Below are 14,131 nucleotides of genomic sequence, written 5' to 3' on the forward strand. Positions count from 1 at the left end.
AATGCTCACTCCGCGAAGAAAAGGCAGAATACAAAAGGATTTGTTCAAAGTTTATTAACTATTACTGTTCAAGCAGCTAAAAAGGAAAGTGATTTTTCTAGTGATTAATGCAAAGCCTTAGTAAGCAGCAATATTCCTTTAAAAAAGTTAAATAATCCAAACTTAAGACAGTTTTTAAAAAGAATATTGTACCAATCAGATCATTCTCGATGAATCGACTTTAAGAAAAAACTACCTTCAACCGATATATAACGAAGTACTGGATGATATTCGACGAGGTATTGGAGATGGCCCTATGGATTGAAGTCGATGAGACGGCAGATAAGTGCGATCGCTATATTGCTCATTTTATTTGTGGAAAAAGGAATAGTATTCCTACTCGACCACATCTTCTAGCAAGCAAAGCCCTTGAAAAAGTCAATCATTCAACCATAGCAAGGTTTGTCAATGATTCTATCAGATTATTATGGCCTGATAGAGATGGTTCTGAAGATGTTTTGATTTTTGTCAGTGATGCCGCTCCGTATACGGTCAAATCTGCAGCAGCACTGGAAATTTTTTTTCCCAGAATGCTTCATATTGCATGTTTGGCTCATGCTGTTCACAGACTGGCTGAGACTGTTCGAGAAGTATTCTCCTCTGTGAATGATTTAATTTCTAGTATCAAGAAAGTTTTTCTCAAGGCACCTCTGCGCATAAAATTGTATAAAGAAATGTATCCTGATTTGCCCTTACCTCCACAGCCTGTGATAACTAGGTGGGGTACATGGATTGAAGCTGCATGTTTTTACGCTAATAATTTTGATGCAATAAAGTCAGTTGTAGATGCAATTGACAGTTCCTGTGCTTCTTCAGTTTATGTCACAAAAGGATATCTCTCAGGATATCTCTTTGCAGAAGGACTTGGCTATAATTGGCACTCACTTTTCTTTCTTAAGTGGAGCAATAACAAAGCTCGAAACACGAGATCTTCCCCTGGCTGAGGCCATATCCGAAATTGAAAAAATTCAACAGTGCATCAGTGCTCTTCCAGACTCAGTTGGGAAGAAAGTAAAAGAAAAATGGTGTTTCATTCAAAACAAAAATTCAGGTTTTGCAGTAGTGAAGAAGATAAATGATTTTATTAATGGAAACGGAACTGAACTTCCAGAGAAAGTAAAACCAATGAGTACGAAATTGTACAAGTTTTGTCCAATAACATCGGTTGACGTGGAGAGGTCATTTTCTGCTTTCAAAATGATCTTTGATGACCGACGACATCAATTCACCCTTGAAAATTTGGAAAAACACTTAGTTGTGTATTGCAACAAAAATTATTCAGTTTAATAAAGTCTTTCCGGAAAATGCGATGATTTTTCTTTTCTCATTTATCATACTTCAGTTTTTTCTTCAGAAATGTGTAGATTCAAGTAAGAAATATTCTGATTTTCTTCCTTTTAACAAAAAAATGTTTTAGCTGTGTTTGTTGGAAAAAGTAAGTAGTAGTATTTAAATAAGTTGAACTTTTAATTTCTATTTTAAATGCATATTTCTAGTTTTAAGAGCATGTATTCAAGTTTTTTAGTGCATATTTGCATACATATTTTGTCCGTTTTTTAGTGCATATAATCCGCTGTCTAATTATGACAAAAACAGGTTTAAAATTGAACCTAATATATATTATTTTTATTAGTATTTTTCCTCAAAACATGATATGTTATAATAACAATGTATATAATATGTAATGTATATAATATATAATTATATCTTATAATATTAATAACATTTTTTAAGCTAAGAAAAATAAATTTATTTTTATATCAATTTTGAGGCAAAATCATTATTTAGGTACTTTTAATGGAAAAAGTGGCCAGTGGACAGCAAAAAATGACCACTGATGAATTTACCTGTACCAGGTAGATTTTTCCTAGTCTTGCTCTTTATTTCTAAGATTTGTGAAATAGTTTTTTTTTGGGGGGGGGAGGATAGAAACTTTTTAAAAATGGTTAAACAAGAATTATTTAACGAATAATACTTTGGCACAAATAAAGAAACCATGAAATTTTGTTAAGCAGCAGATAAGATGGTTCATTTAGAGAGAAAAATGATGAGCGATTAAATTTCAAAGTGTCCGCATCACACTATTGGTCAAAAATGACATCACTAATGTGAAGGGAGATTATCTGTATTGGCTTAGGGCAGTGTTTCCCAAAGTGTGGTGCGCCCGTACCCTCAGGGGTACGGGAACAGTTTAGCGGGGGTACGCATTCTTATGCGAAATATCTTGCAACTAACAAAAATTTAAAAAATTTTAAAGCCAGCAATGAAAATTTACGATAATGTATTTTTTTGCTATTTTTTGCAGAGTTGACAGTTAATAATTAGTGGTGTCAACAGTCATTTGTGATTCTTAACTTTTGTGCAATTTTTTTTATAGTAAAGGTTTGAAAAAAAATTCTACTTATTTTGATTATTTCAATAAAATATAATTTTTATCCTTAACATAGAATTTTTTTCCAAAATTTAAGAATTTTTGCAAAAAACTTTGTACCAAAAAAGAAAAGCAAACATATTTTTAAAAAAAATACATTCATTCTTTTACTTGTGGTACACAGCTTTACAAAAAATTTAGAAAGGGTACTCAAAAGTCATAAGTTTGGGAAACACTGGCTTAGGGGTTGGCATTTACATGGCTTTGGTGACAGATTTCATTTTCACTAGTTTTCACATGTGTTTTGGATTCACTTAATTATTGTAAATGTTTATGTAATATCAGTATTAAGTTTGATTTTTACGACTTTATTTAATAGAAAATACTAAAAAAATAGAGTTTTTATTACAATTACAATTTTAAGTGTTTAAACAAATATTTGTTTAGTTGTATATTGTGTACATTATAAACATTTGTGACAAACAAAACAAAATACTGCCTACTGTCACAATATTTAAATAACCTATGATAGCTTATAAAAACTTAACCTTAATAGCATTATTGCTAATTTTCTTGCCATCAGTGTTTTTAACATTCAATATACTGCATTATTGTTTTCTATTAAACAACCATTTCTTTTATTTCAATTTTTAGAATATTACGCTAATAAACTTATTTGAAAATTAATGTAGTAATACATCTTGATGTATGACTACAGTAATAATGATAATAAATTTATAAAAATAATAAATTTATAAAATAGAAATAATAAATTTATAAAAAAGATATAAAAAGAAAATTAATATCTAACTTGTTAAGTATGAAAACGAAATCTGTAGCCGAAATAACGCAAATGCCCAACAGACATCATCTTCCTTACCGCATATAGTGGTGTCCTTTTTGACCAATAGCATGATCCCGCCACTTTGAAATTTAATCACTCTTGTAGTTTCTAAGTCAAAGGAAATCACTATCTTGCTCCACTCTTTACTTCTAATAGTGTTGATATAATTTGTTCTTTATTTGCTTTAAAGTTTTGCTAAAATTATTCTGTTTCATTATCTTCCTCTTCCTAATCACCATCCAATGCATGATTGTCTTTGGTAACTATGCCCTCAGGAGTATAAATTTCTTTTGGATTCATTAAATTAGCAAGTTCTTTCAAATCTAATGAGTGGCTTTTCATCTCTATACTCACATCTTTTTTAGGAATGGATGATTCATCCAACATTTTTAAATGTTATGCAATCTCTTACTTATTAGGACTTCAGGAAATAGTCTACAAAATTATGCTTGAAAGCATTTTAGTTTCTTCAGAAATTAAGTATGAAACATTTTTAAGTTTTTTATTTTTTCTATTATCAGCATAACGGGTGCATAGAGAATTATAAAATTATTGTGATACTGAAAAATTATTGATTTTTAGGTTTATTATTTTCAAAACAGGGTTCCAAATTAATGGTGGTTTGTTGATCTAGGACATAGATTCTCAACCTTTTTAACGTTGCTGACCCCTTAAGAAGCAAAAAACATATCAACGCCCCCTTTGTGATAATCCAGTTATTTAGAGCAGGGGTGTCCAAACTTTCCAGCCTTAGGGCCATACTGATTACTCCAGTAAGTTCCGAGGGCCAAAACCATATTATCATTGTTGCCGGTGGTAAAAAGTGAAATAGTCCACTGATGAAAAAAAAATTATGCAACGTTTAAAAAAGGCTGCAAATCGGACTAAAGTCCGCAAAACAGCAACACTGCATATTATTAATTTTCCTGTCATTATCTGTAATTTCTAGATTAGTCGTAGAGTCCGAGCCATGAGGAGTAACGTGACACGACATCTGGTGGACACAAGCGGAAATAGGTAGTACCTTCTATCGCTAACAGATGACGCTAATAGCACGTACAAAATAATCTCGTTGGTTCGAGAAAGTTCTGGTGTCTTCCACTTCTGGTGTCTGGTGTCTGGCGCAACCACAAGTCAGTTCCTATGACACTGTTGTGAAATAAAATAGTGCGTACCTCCTTGAAACGTGTTTGTGCATGTTTAAGTTTAAGACATCTTTGTAGCAGTATTTTGATTTGAATTGTTGCTTTTGTGTGTGATTTAGTTGTATGGAAAAGAAGCGAAAAATTGATAGTGAATGCAGAAAATTCAAAGATCAGTGGAACATTCAGTATTTCGTAATTGAGTCCAGTAACAAGGCGCTATGTTTGATTTGAAATGAAAGCATAGCCGTTCTCAAAGAATATAACATTAAACGTCATTATGAAACAAAAAATTTTCAAAATTACTCAAAATATACAGGAAGTTTGCGGACAGAAAAATTCGAAGCTATGAAGCGCGGATTGAAATCGTAGCAATCTTTATTTACAAAACTGAACAAGAGGCTGCAACTCGTGCTAGCTTTGATTTAGTCAGCAAACACTGTGGCTCGAAGGGTAGAAAACATCGCTGAAAATATATCCTCTCAACTGTTCGACAAAAATGGACATGTTGAGTGGTTTTCTTCGGCCTTGGATGAGTCAACGGATGTGTCAGATACTGCTCAGGTGTTGATTTATATTCGAGGAGTAGATAAAAGCTATGAAGTGCATGAAGAACTTCTTGATGTGTATAGTATTCATGGCACAACTACTGGTACAGATATTTTTAAAGGAGTTGAAATGGCCATTAATCAAAAGAACCTTCAATGGAAAAACTTGAAATGTATTACAACTGATGGAGGCAAAAACGTGAGTGGGAAAGATAAAGGAGTGGTCGCTCTTGTGTCAAAGGCTGTAGAAAATGACGGTGGTTCAAAACCATTAGTCTTACATTGTATCATTCATCAACAGTCTTTGTGCGGAAAATGTTTGGATATGTCTAAAGTTCTGAAACCAGTCATATCAACTGTTAATTTTATCAGATCTTTTGGGCTGAATCACCGACAATTTATTGCAGAGATTGGAGAAAATGACTTACCTTATCATACTGCCGTACGTTGGCTTAATTGTGGGAAAGTCCTTCAGCGCTTTTTTGAACTTCGAGCAGTGATCAAAATTTTTTTGAATGAAAAGCATCGCCCTCTTACTGAATTACAAAACAACGCATGGCTGTGGAAGTTAGCATTCTATGTTGATTTGACAAAACATGTGAACGAACTGAATTTGAGATTGCAAGGAGAAAACCAGCATCTTCCTGGTTTATACACTAATATCAAATCATTCCGGAAGAAATTGATACTGTTTCAATCACAACTATGAAGTAAATGTTTTTCACATTTTAAAACATGTGAAATATTCAGCCACACCACTGAGACTGAGTTTCCTATCGATTTTGCAATCGAAACTTTGAGTGCTTTGAAAATAAATTTTGATACTCGTTTCTCGGACTTTGATGTCAGTGCGAATCAAATTAAGATTTTTCAGAATCCTTTTGATACTGACTTTGAAACCCTAGCCCCAGAACTTCAAATGGAAATGATTGATCTACAGTGCAGTGATATAATTAAGAACAAATATCAAAACTCATCTTTGTTGGAATTTTATAAGAGTCTTCCACTGACACAATTTGATAACTTGCATAAATTTGCTCGTGGGCTGTTTTCTATTTTTGGTACTACTTATTTGTGTGAGAAGACCTTCTCCAAAATGAAGTACACAAAAAATGTTTACAGATCTAAATTAACTGATGAGCATCTTAAACAGGGTTTGTTGATTTAAATCAGCTTGATTTAAATCACGATTTAAATCAGGATTTAAATCAAATGATTTTTTTAAAAAAATCATTGATTTAAATCAAAAGAAGAATTTTATCTATATATATTGATTTTAAAAGTCAAAAAACAGTGTTTTAAATTTTGGATACTTTTATTATTTTCTTTTCTTAGTATTAAAATTTAATTTAAATAAATTGCTGCATTAATTAATTTTAGTTAATGAAATTACTTTTTTGGTGTGTGTTAAATTCCAACACATTTGAAATTACATTTTTAAAAATGTTTTGATTCTTGAGATTGAAAGTAAAGATTAAAGTAAACATTTAATGCTGTCTTAATATAGACTTGCATAGCTGTAGAAAGTAATTAATAAACATGAATATTTTTCAAAAAATAATACAAATAATGTTAATTAAAATTCTACCTTTTGAATGAAAAAGCGTGAATTAAAATCTACATCATATTTTATTGGTGAAAAATGTGTATTTCTGAAGCTTGAGGTTATGTTAAAAAGAAATTACCCTAATATGCCAACAACAGAAAAAGAAAAAAAGAGGGCTGATGAATTCAGATGTATTTTTCCAAATATAGCGTCATTCTTCCCTTTCAAACTCTTTCAAAGTCTATTTGATGCAGTAGGGTTATTAACTGGTATTTTTTCTCATAATTTGTTTACAGTATCTTTGACATTATCAGATTTTCTGTAAAGAAATTTTGTGAAAAAAAATTCCAATGAGTAGTAGATAGATTTTCTAACTTTTTTTTTTTTTTAGCTTAACTTATCTATTTTGATATAGAATTAAAAGTGAATATTTTAATATAAAAATATATAGATTAAATATTTATTTATTATTTGATGAATGACTACATTTATAAACACAGTCTGCTGCATTTATTTTGTCATTTTAAAAATCAAGAGGAAAAAAAAGAAATCACAATTTTAAATTAAAGTTATGGTTTGCTAACTGAAACTTTGTTTTAATAGTTAAAGTGCAGGGGTCTGTCCAAGGCAAATTTACTACCGTTTAACGGTACTTTTACAAATTCAACTTTAGAAAAAATGATAGAATAATCACACAAAATACTTTTTCTTAAAATTTTATTTTTGTGTCTCGTAAGAAACGATAAATCCATATTTTTACTATATTTGTGCTGATTTTTTAATATAATTTTTAATTTTCACAAAATAGGTACCTCTCAGAAAAACCCAGACAGACCCCTGAAGTATTCTTTAAATTCTCTATTTAATCTAGTCTTTAAATTTTAATCATGCATTTCTTTCAAAACAGTTGCTATGCATTCAAAGCCATGTATAATTATGAAAAATTATTTTAGTTAGAGCTTCTGAAATATTGTTAAACGTAGTTTTAATATTAAGTTAATTTGATTAAACACTTATAACTTTTTTTAATCATAAATTAAAGTTCTTACAGTGTATTTGAATAAAAATCAAAAAAATCTGATTTAAATAAAAAAAATCCGATTTAAATCAAAAAATCTGATTCTTTTGATTTTTTTTAAAAAAATCAAAAAAATCACGAACCCTGATCTTAAATCTCTTTTGGTACAAGTAAAACTGATGAGCATCTTAAATTGGTACAAGTAAAATTAGTCCACAACTACAAACTATTGTCAGTGGAAAATCTCAATTACATAAATCTCATTAGTATTTCATATGTCATTATGCTTGTTATAAGTTATGTTTTTATTTAAAATGTATAAAATGTTTGTTGGATTCATTTCAATAATTTGTTAGTTATTATATACTGAAGTTAAATTTTCTGCATATTATACATGTCTTTACTCATTACAATTCTGTGTTTCTTTATCCAACTTATCACAAAAACAATAACAATAAGCCTACAACAATGTTATGAGTAGTTAGCCCATGACCATATCAATGTAGATGTCATATTAATAATTATTCAACATAAAATTAGAACACTTCAGTAAACTAAATTTAATTTGCTATAAAAAATATGTTCTCTAAAAGGAGTTTTCAAGTATGCTAGCTCTCCGCGGGCCGGATGTAGCCCTCGGGCCGTAGTTTGGAGACCCCTGATTTAGAGCATGGGGACGGAGGGGGTGTGCTGAATTATGAGATAAATTTTTAGGCAATTTTTTAAGCATTAAATTTTGTTTGCTTTCTTTAAAAAAAATAAAGTGAATGTTAACTCGATAATTTTCTCCCTGCAGGTAATCGCAGTCTATTTGCCATAACAAAAATAAATATGGTTATGAAAAAAAAGTGCAACAAAGAAAACTATGCTTAAAAAGAGTCACTTGTTCTTAGTTAGATAATTAAAAAAACATCCCAAAATAAAAGTAGTATCAATAAAATAATCAAGTTACTATGTGAGTGAAATGATTGTACTTGATGGTTCATCGCCAATTTCTTAACGTTCGGTTCAATATTTTTAGTGAGGTGAAGACGCAAGTCCCCTCGTTGCATGATTTCGAAACTATTTCTCTTTTTTGTGGCTAGATCCATAACAGCACTGAATCCACGTTCGACGAGGGTAGGAGAAAGGGAAGGAAATTAAAAATAATTTTGACAATAAGAATGAACTTTGACAAAAGAATTTTGACAGTCCAGAGTAGAGGCGACTGATGTTACCTTGAAGTCAAAATTCTGTGAGCTATCACCATCTCAAAGCTTCATCAGTTGAGAGTTTGACCGATTCCTCCTGAATCTGAACCTCTTCTGTTTCAATATTCAAAAAAGGGTTCATAACCCATTGAAGGACTTCCAGAACAAAACATATTTATAACGGTAAGTCCATGTGCAAAGAGTAATGGTTTTAACTATATTCTTGTGTATCATCAGAGGAAATTTCGCCATTCTTTTCAAAATACGATAAGATATGAAATTAGTTGAACTCATTCCTACCAAATTTCTGCTTCCACAAAATAAGTTTTTTTAAAAATGTAGAAATAACTGATTTTGTAGGTATCAAATTGAGTTTGTCACCTGGAAGTTGTAAATTAACGCTATTAAATTTTGCGAATAAATCCACCAACGTCTATCTTAAATTCTAGCAATCTATCTCTCAGAGCTACATTCTGTCTTTGAGGAACTCGAGCACAGAGTCAAAAAGATTCAAAAACCTATTGAGACAGGCTCCTTTGGAAAACTTGTAGTAGCAAGCGATATTCTTCTAGTTTTTCTTAAACAGCTGTCTGAGTAATCAATCGTTGAGAACATTGCTGCGAATTTTGTTCGCAGATGATATGACATATTGAAATGACTGATGCAAACGGTCGCTGAGATTTTTTCTTATTAAATACTGTCTGTGAATCTCGCAATGAACTGCTAAAATATCTGGTATCACCCTCTTCAAAACGGAGGAAAACCCACCATGTCGACCCTCTATTGCAAGGGATATTTTTGATTAAATCGGATGAGGCTGGATAGTGTAAAACTGTTCCTAAAATTTCCTTGACAGCCGGCAGTATCAATTCTTTGCCGATGGTATGACCTTTCCCAGATTTAGCAATTAATTTTGATAGATTATAAGAACTTATCAAACCATCATCGCATTTTTGTGATGAGGTTGTTAGTAAGCCTGAGGCCAAAGGTGCCTTCAGAAACTTGTTTCTGTTCGTGAAAAATGACAAATCTTTATTTTGTTTGAGAGGATGAATATTTTGCAAATGCTTCTGCTAACAGAAAAGCTCCATTGTCTCATCATATTAATCTTTGTTATAAAATAAATTCATGGGTTGTTGAGAGTTCGACAGCAATTGAACAAATCTGAACTTTAAGTACATGACAGTGTATTGAAGACACTTATTTATGTTAATTGACATTGTTGGTGGCAGCAAAATACGAATGAAAGAAATTCAACTGTTTTTTCAAATTAATAAATAATTTACGATTAAGAACTAATTCACAAACATACCTGGCCAAATAAACAATGAAATTGAATTGAAACTGGGTAAAAAACTGCTAGGAAGCGAACTAAACCATCATAAGAAACACTGGTCAAATCGAACATTTTTCTAAAAGCGCATGCACTTTAATTCTCACCAAATGGCTTGATTGAGTCAGAGGCAAAAACTACTGACTCATGCACTGTGCTGATTCGGATCGGAGAATATGTGTTGCATAAGTTCGTTTTACTGCTGGTACTAATGTTGTATCAGATAATCTTAATTTATTATATTAATTTAATCTTTTTTTCTTTAACATTAATTTTAGATTAATTTTATTTACTAAATGATTCTTAATTTAATACTTTTATTTGGGAGTATTATAATTAAATTTGAATGAAAAAACATGCTCATCGCCCCCCTACCGCCCAAAACATACGCCCCCCTAACGCCTAAAACAAGTCCACCGCCCCTTAGCATACTCCCAACGCCCCCGTTGAGAAACAATGATCTAGGACCACTAAAATCAGACTGACTATAATGAAATAATTGTCACACTGACCCACCAGCCATTGATTACCATCAATCTCAAATGAATTTAGTTTTTAGTGAATTTATCTGATTTATTTTTTGGTTTTGTGGTAAGTCTATTGCAAAATAGGTTAGTTTGTCATATTTCTGAATAGTTCACATCCTCTCTGTAAATTTTTAATCTAATTTTGCTTTAATAACTTTTTTTACTTTCAATATAATGATCCGCTTATTATAAATTTGTAAATTAAAATTATTTAAAAAAGACCTGTTTGTAACCTACTTATTGAAATACGATGATAAAATTGAATTGTATAATTGTAGTTTTAATTGTATTGAAATTTTTATTAATTTAAAAAAAAATTAAAAAATCGTATTGTTAAATTTATTTGTTTTATAATTTTTTTGAATATTTTTAAAAAGAAAAACTGATAGAGGTGCTTGAACAGACCTGTGAAAGTGTGTGGTGTGAGCTAGTGTAATCTTTTATTGGTTCTCTAATAGAGGTGCTTGAACGCACCACGGAAAGAGTGTATGGTACGTGTTAGTGTAATCTTTTATTGGCGTTAGTGTAATATGTCTTATTATCTTTTATACGCATTATATCTAATTTATCTTTTATACGCATTAGTGTAATATATTCTTAATTTCTATCCTTGTAAAAATTTCAGAATTTTAAATTTTTTTTATTAATTTTGAGGTTAATGATACTTTTTAAAGTAGCAGCAAATATTCTATAAATCTGTTTATTTTTAGCAAAATGTGAAATAGTGGGTACCATGAGCAGACACTCAATTTGCATAAAGATATTTTCCCCTTTATATTGTTATCCTAATTTAAATTAAGGAATAAAAGTGAGCTAGAAAATTTAAGAATAATTTTCATTTTTAATTGTGATTATATGTTAAATGTCATTCATAATTTGGAAATTCTCAGGGTAAAGGACTGTTTGCATTACGCAAGTTTAATCCTGGTGATGTCATTTTTGAAGAAAGGCCATTGGTGTGTGCTCAGTTTCTATGGAATCAAGCTTATGGGTACCTTGCCTGTGATTATTGCATGAGACCACTTGAAACTGCTGAAGAAAATGTTAGAAGATTAACTGGTATACCTGATCTTCATCTTCCTTATCCTGAATGTTGTAATACTAAAAAGGATGATTATATAGAATGTTCTTATTGTGAAGTAAGTTATTAATAAATTATGTATATACTTTTTAAAATATTTTTTACACTTTGGTCAAGAATTTTTATCAAATTAGGTTAAGAAAATATTTCTGCCCTATTAGTTGAAGCATAAAACTTTACTTTCTATTTGAAATGTTTCTTTTTTTTTCTTCAACTATCCAAAATTTTCTTTTCATTCACTTTTCTCTTCCTCTAGTAAAGTACTAACAGAAAGTAACCATGTTGTATGAATCATGCACTATTTCTCAAGCAAATCTTATGAACATTAAAGTTTTTTTTTTTTAAACGAAAAGAAGCTACTTTTCTCCTAATTTAAAACCAATTAACCAATTTAAAAAAACTTTATGCAAATTGGTGTTTCAGACTGTTTTGCGATGTTACTAAACATATCAATTAACTGAACTTAAGATCGCAACGAAAGGGCTAAACACTAAATGCTTTGAATATTGGTAGGGCTTCACTATAAAATTAGATATATTTTCCCATGATATTCTTACTAGTAAGTGCATACAAATATTTCCCAACTTGCTAAGGTGCTCGCAGGTGCACCAACTTCAGGTATTCTTTAAAGCACTTAATGAAAAATTATCTTATTAAGGATCCTATTTGATTTGTCAGTTTTTGAGTGCATAGAAGTTTATTTGAAAGTTAAACTTATTGCGCTGACATCTTCAGAATATGGAGGGCAAAATTTAGGAAAAATCAGGGATATAATTCTAAAGATAAATCAACAGTTACTTGAAATTGCTAAATGCAGGGCTGATTGTGCTCCGGAAAAAAAATCTGGTTTTCCGGATTTTTCGCTAACAGTGATCCGGAAGTTTCCGGAGATCAAAGGTCCAGACTTTTCAAAAAATTATTATTCACATAATTTCCGGAAATCAAATTTTCAAAGGTGGAACTTAAAAACACAGTTTATTTGTTTGTAAGGGAGAGACAGATACTTTATAAGCTTATATTCCTGATTAATATTTATTTTTTTATCAGTAAATAGTTATTATAATCATAAACTCAAGTAAGAAAGACATATTTGTAAATTTTAATTACTTCTCCAGGTCATCATAGGTATGTGTAAATGGTATAGGTATGTGTAACTCAAGAAATTTTCCGGAATTTTGACTTGGGCTCACAATCACCTCTGTAAATATCTTAGCGAGTTCAATTGTTTGAAAAAAATAGTGGCTGCACTATTTTCTACTTTTATTTCGATATATCTATGTGAAAAAATCATATATAACAGCACATGTACAGTCCGCAAAAAAAAAAAAAGATATCACCCTGAATAACTTTCATTCTAATGATCGGATTTTCAGGAACTAAGTGTCAATCTTAATGGTTCCTGGGGGTGACCTCAAATATGCTAATTAATTAGTGCTAACTATTAATTAAGTTACAAAATCAGACACAAAAACGTACTTTCTCTGAATAAACATATAATTTTTTTTACATATTTGGATTTTTAACCTTCAAAATATAGGGGGTAGCCGCAATCTGGGAAATATGGTCCCCATAGTTTGGTCAGGAGAGCGATCCAAAGTTCGTACCCCTTAATGTTAATTTCACTTTTTACGTTTTTAGTAATATTTTTAAAACTAATAAAGCAATTCAAAGAAAATTTCACCCAGTCATAAAAATCACTTACCCAAACATAATTTCATGAAAAAAATAATTTTTAATAATAATTATTTATTTTTTATTATTTAATTAAATTGAAAAGGAAAAAATTTTGAATTATAATGTATGAATTTTTTTATACCATATTAATCTACATATTTTTCAATTGAAAAATCTAAGGTTTCAACTGTTTTTATTTATTAGAAGCTGAGAAAAATTAAAATTAATTATTTAAAAAAAATTAATTTGGCGACAATAAAGAAATGATTAAATAGGGCGATTAATATTAAAATGTGATAAACTTGCGAGAACTTGACTTCGCGCGCGTCGCGTAAAATTTCATTCATATTTTTTTCGCTAATAATCGTTTGCTAATCTTTTTATTTTTATTTTTTCTAAACTATAAAATACAATGTTTCTTTTGTAGTCTTCTAAAAATCGATTTGCAATTTAGTAAAGAAATTTGAATAAAACATTTTATTGAATAAAAAACATTTTATTCAACGAATGTCGAGTTTTATAAAAGCATGCTTCTGATAGAATATGATTATACAACAGATTGTGCTTCTTTAATGTGATTACTTTTTATTTTTCAGTTTTTTTTACTCAATAACTGATACAATTGCAATAATATACATACGTATGAATAAATTTGGAATAAAATATTTATCAATTTCTTGAATATATATTTTATAAATATCAATAAAAATGTGTAGTCAACATTTTTAAGCATCTCTCACAACATCGCAAATTTCTCAACATCTTATAGGGTAAACTAACCAGTGAATGAACACTTAAGCTTAGCTTGCCCTTAAAAA

General features: G+C 30.2%; 1 protein-coding gene across 3 annotated transcripts in view; it reads left to right on the top strand.

Moving 5' to 3' along the window:
• The window catches only part of LOC107452560 (protein-lysine N-trimethyltransferase SMYD5), a 125,495-nt gene that overhangs the window by 2,858 nt on the left and 108,506 nt on the right, over window positions 1-14,131 (top strand). For all 3 annotated transcript variants that reach the window (XM_043050579.3, XM_087154795.1, XM_016069052.5), the window contains exon 2: window positions 11,449-11,697. In XM_043050579.3, coding sequence (XP_042906513.2) covers window positions 11,449-11,697 — 249 coding nt within the window. The remainder of the gene's footprint in view (window positions 1-11,448; window positions 11,698-14,131) is intronic.

Source organism: Parasteatoda tepidariorum, chromosome 11 (genome assembly GCF_982258835.1).
Source record: "Parasteatoda tepidariorum strain Cologne lab strain chromosome 11, Ptep-v5.0, whole genome shotgun sequence".
Lineage (NCBI taxonomy): Eukaryota > Metazoa > Arthropoda > Arachnida > Araneae > Theridiidae > Parasteatoda > Parasteatoda tepidariorum.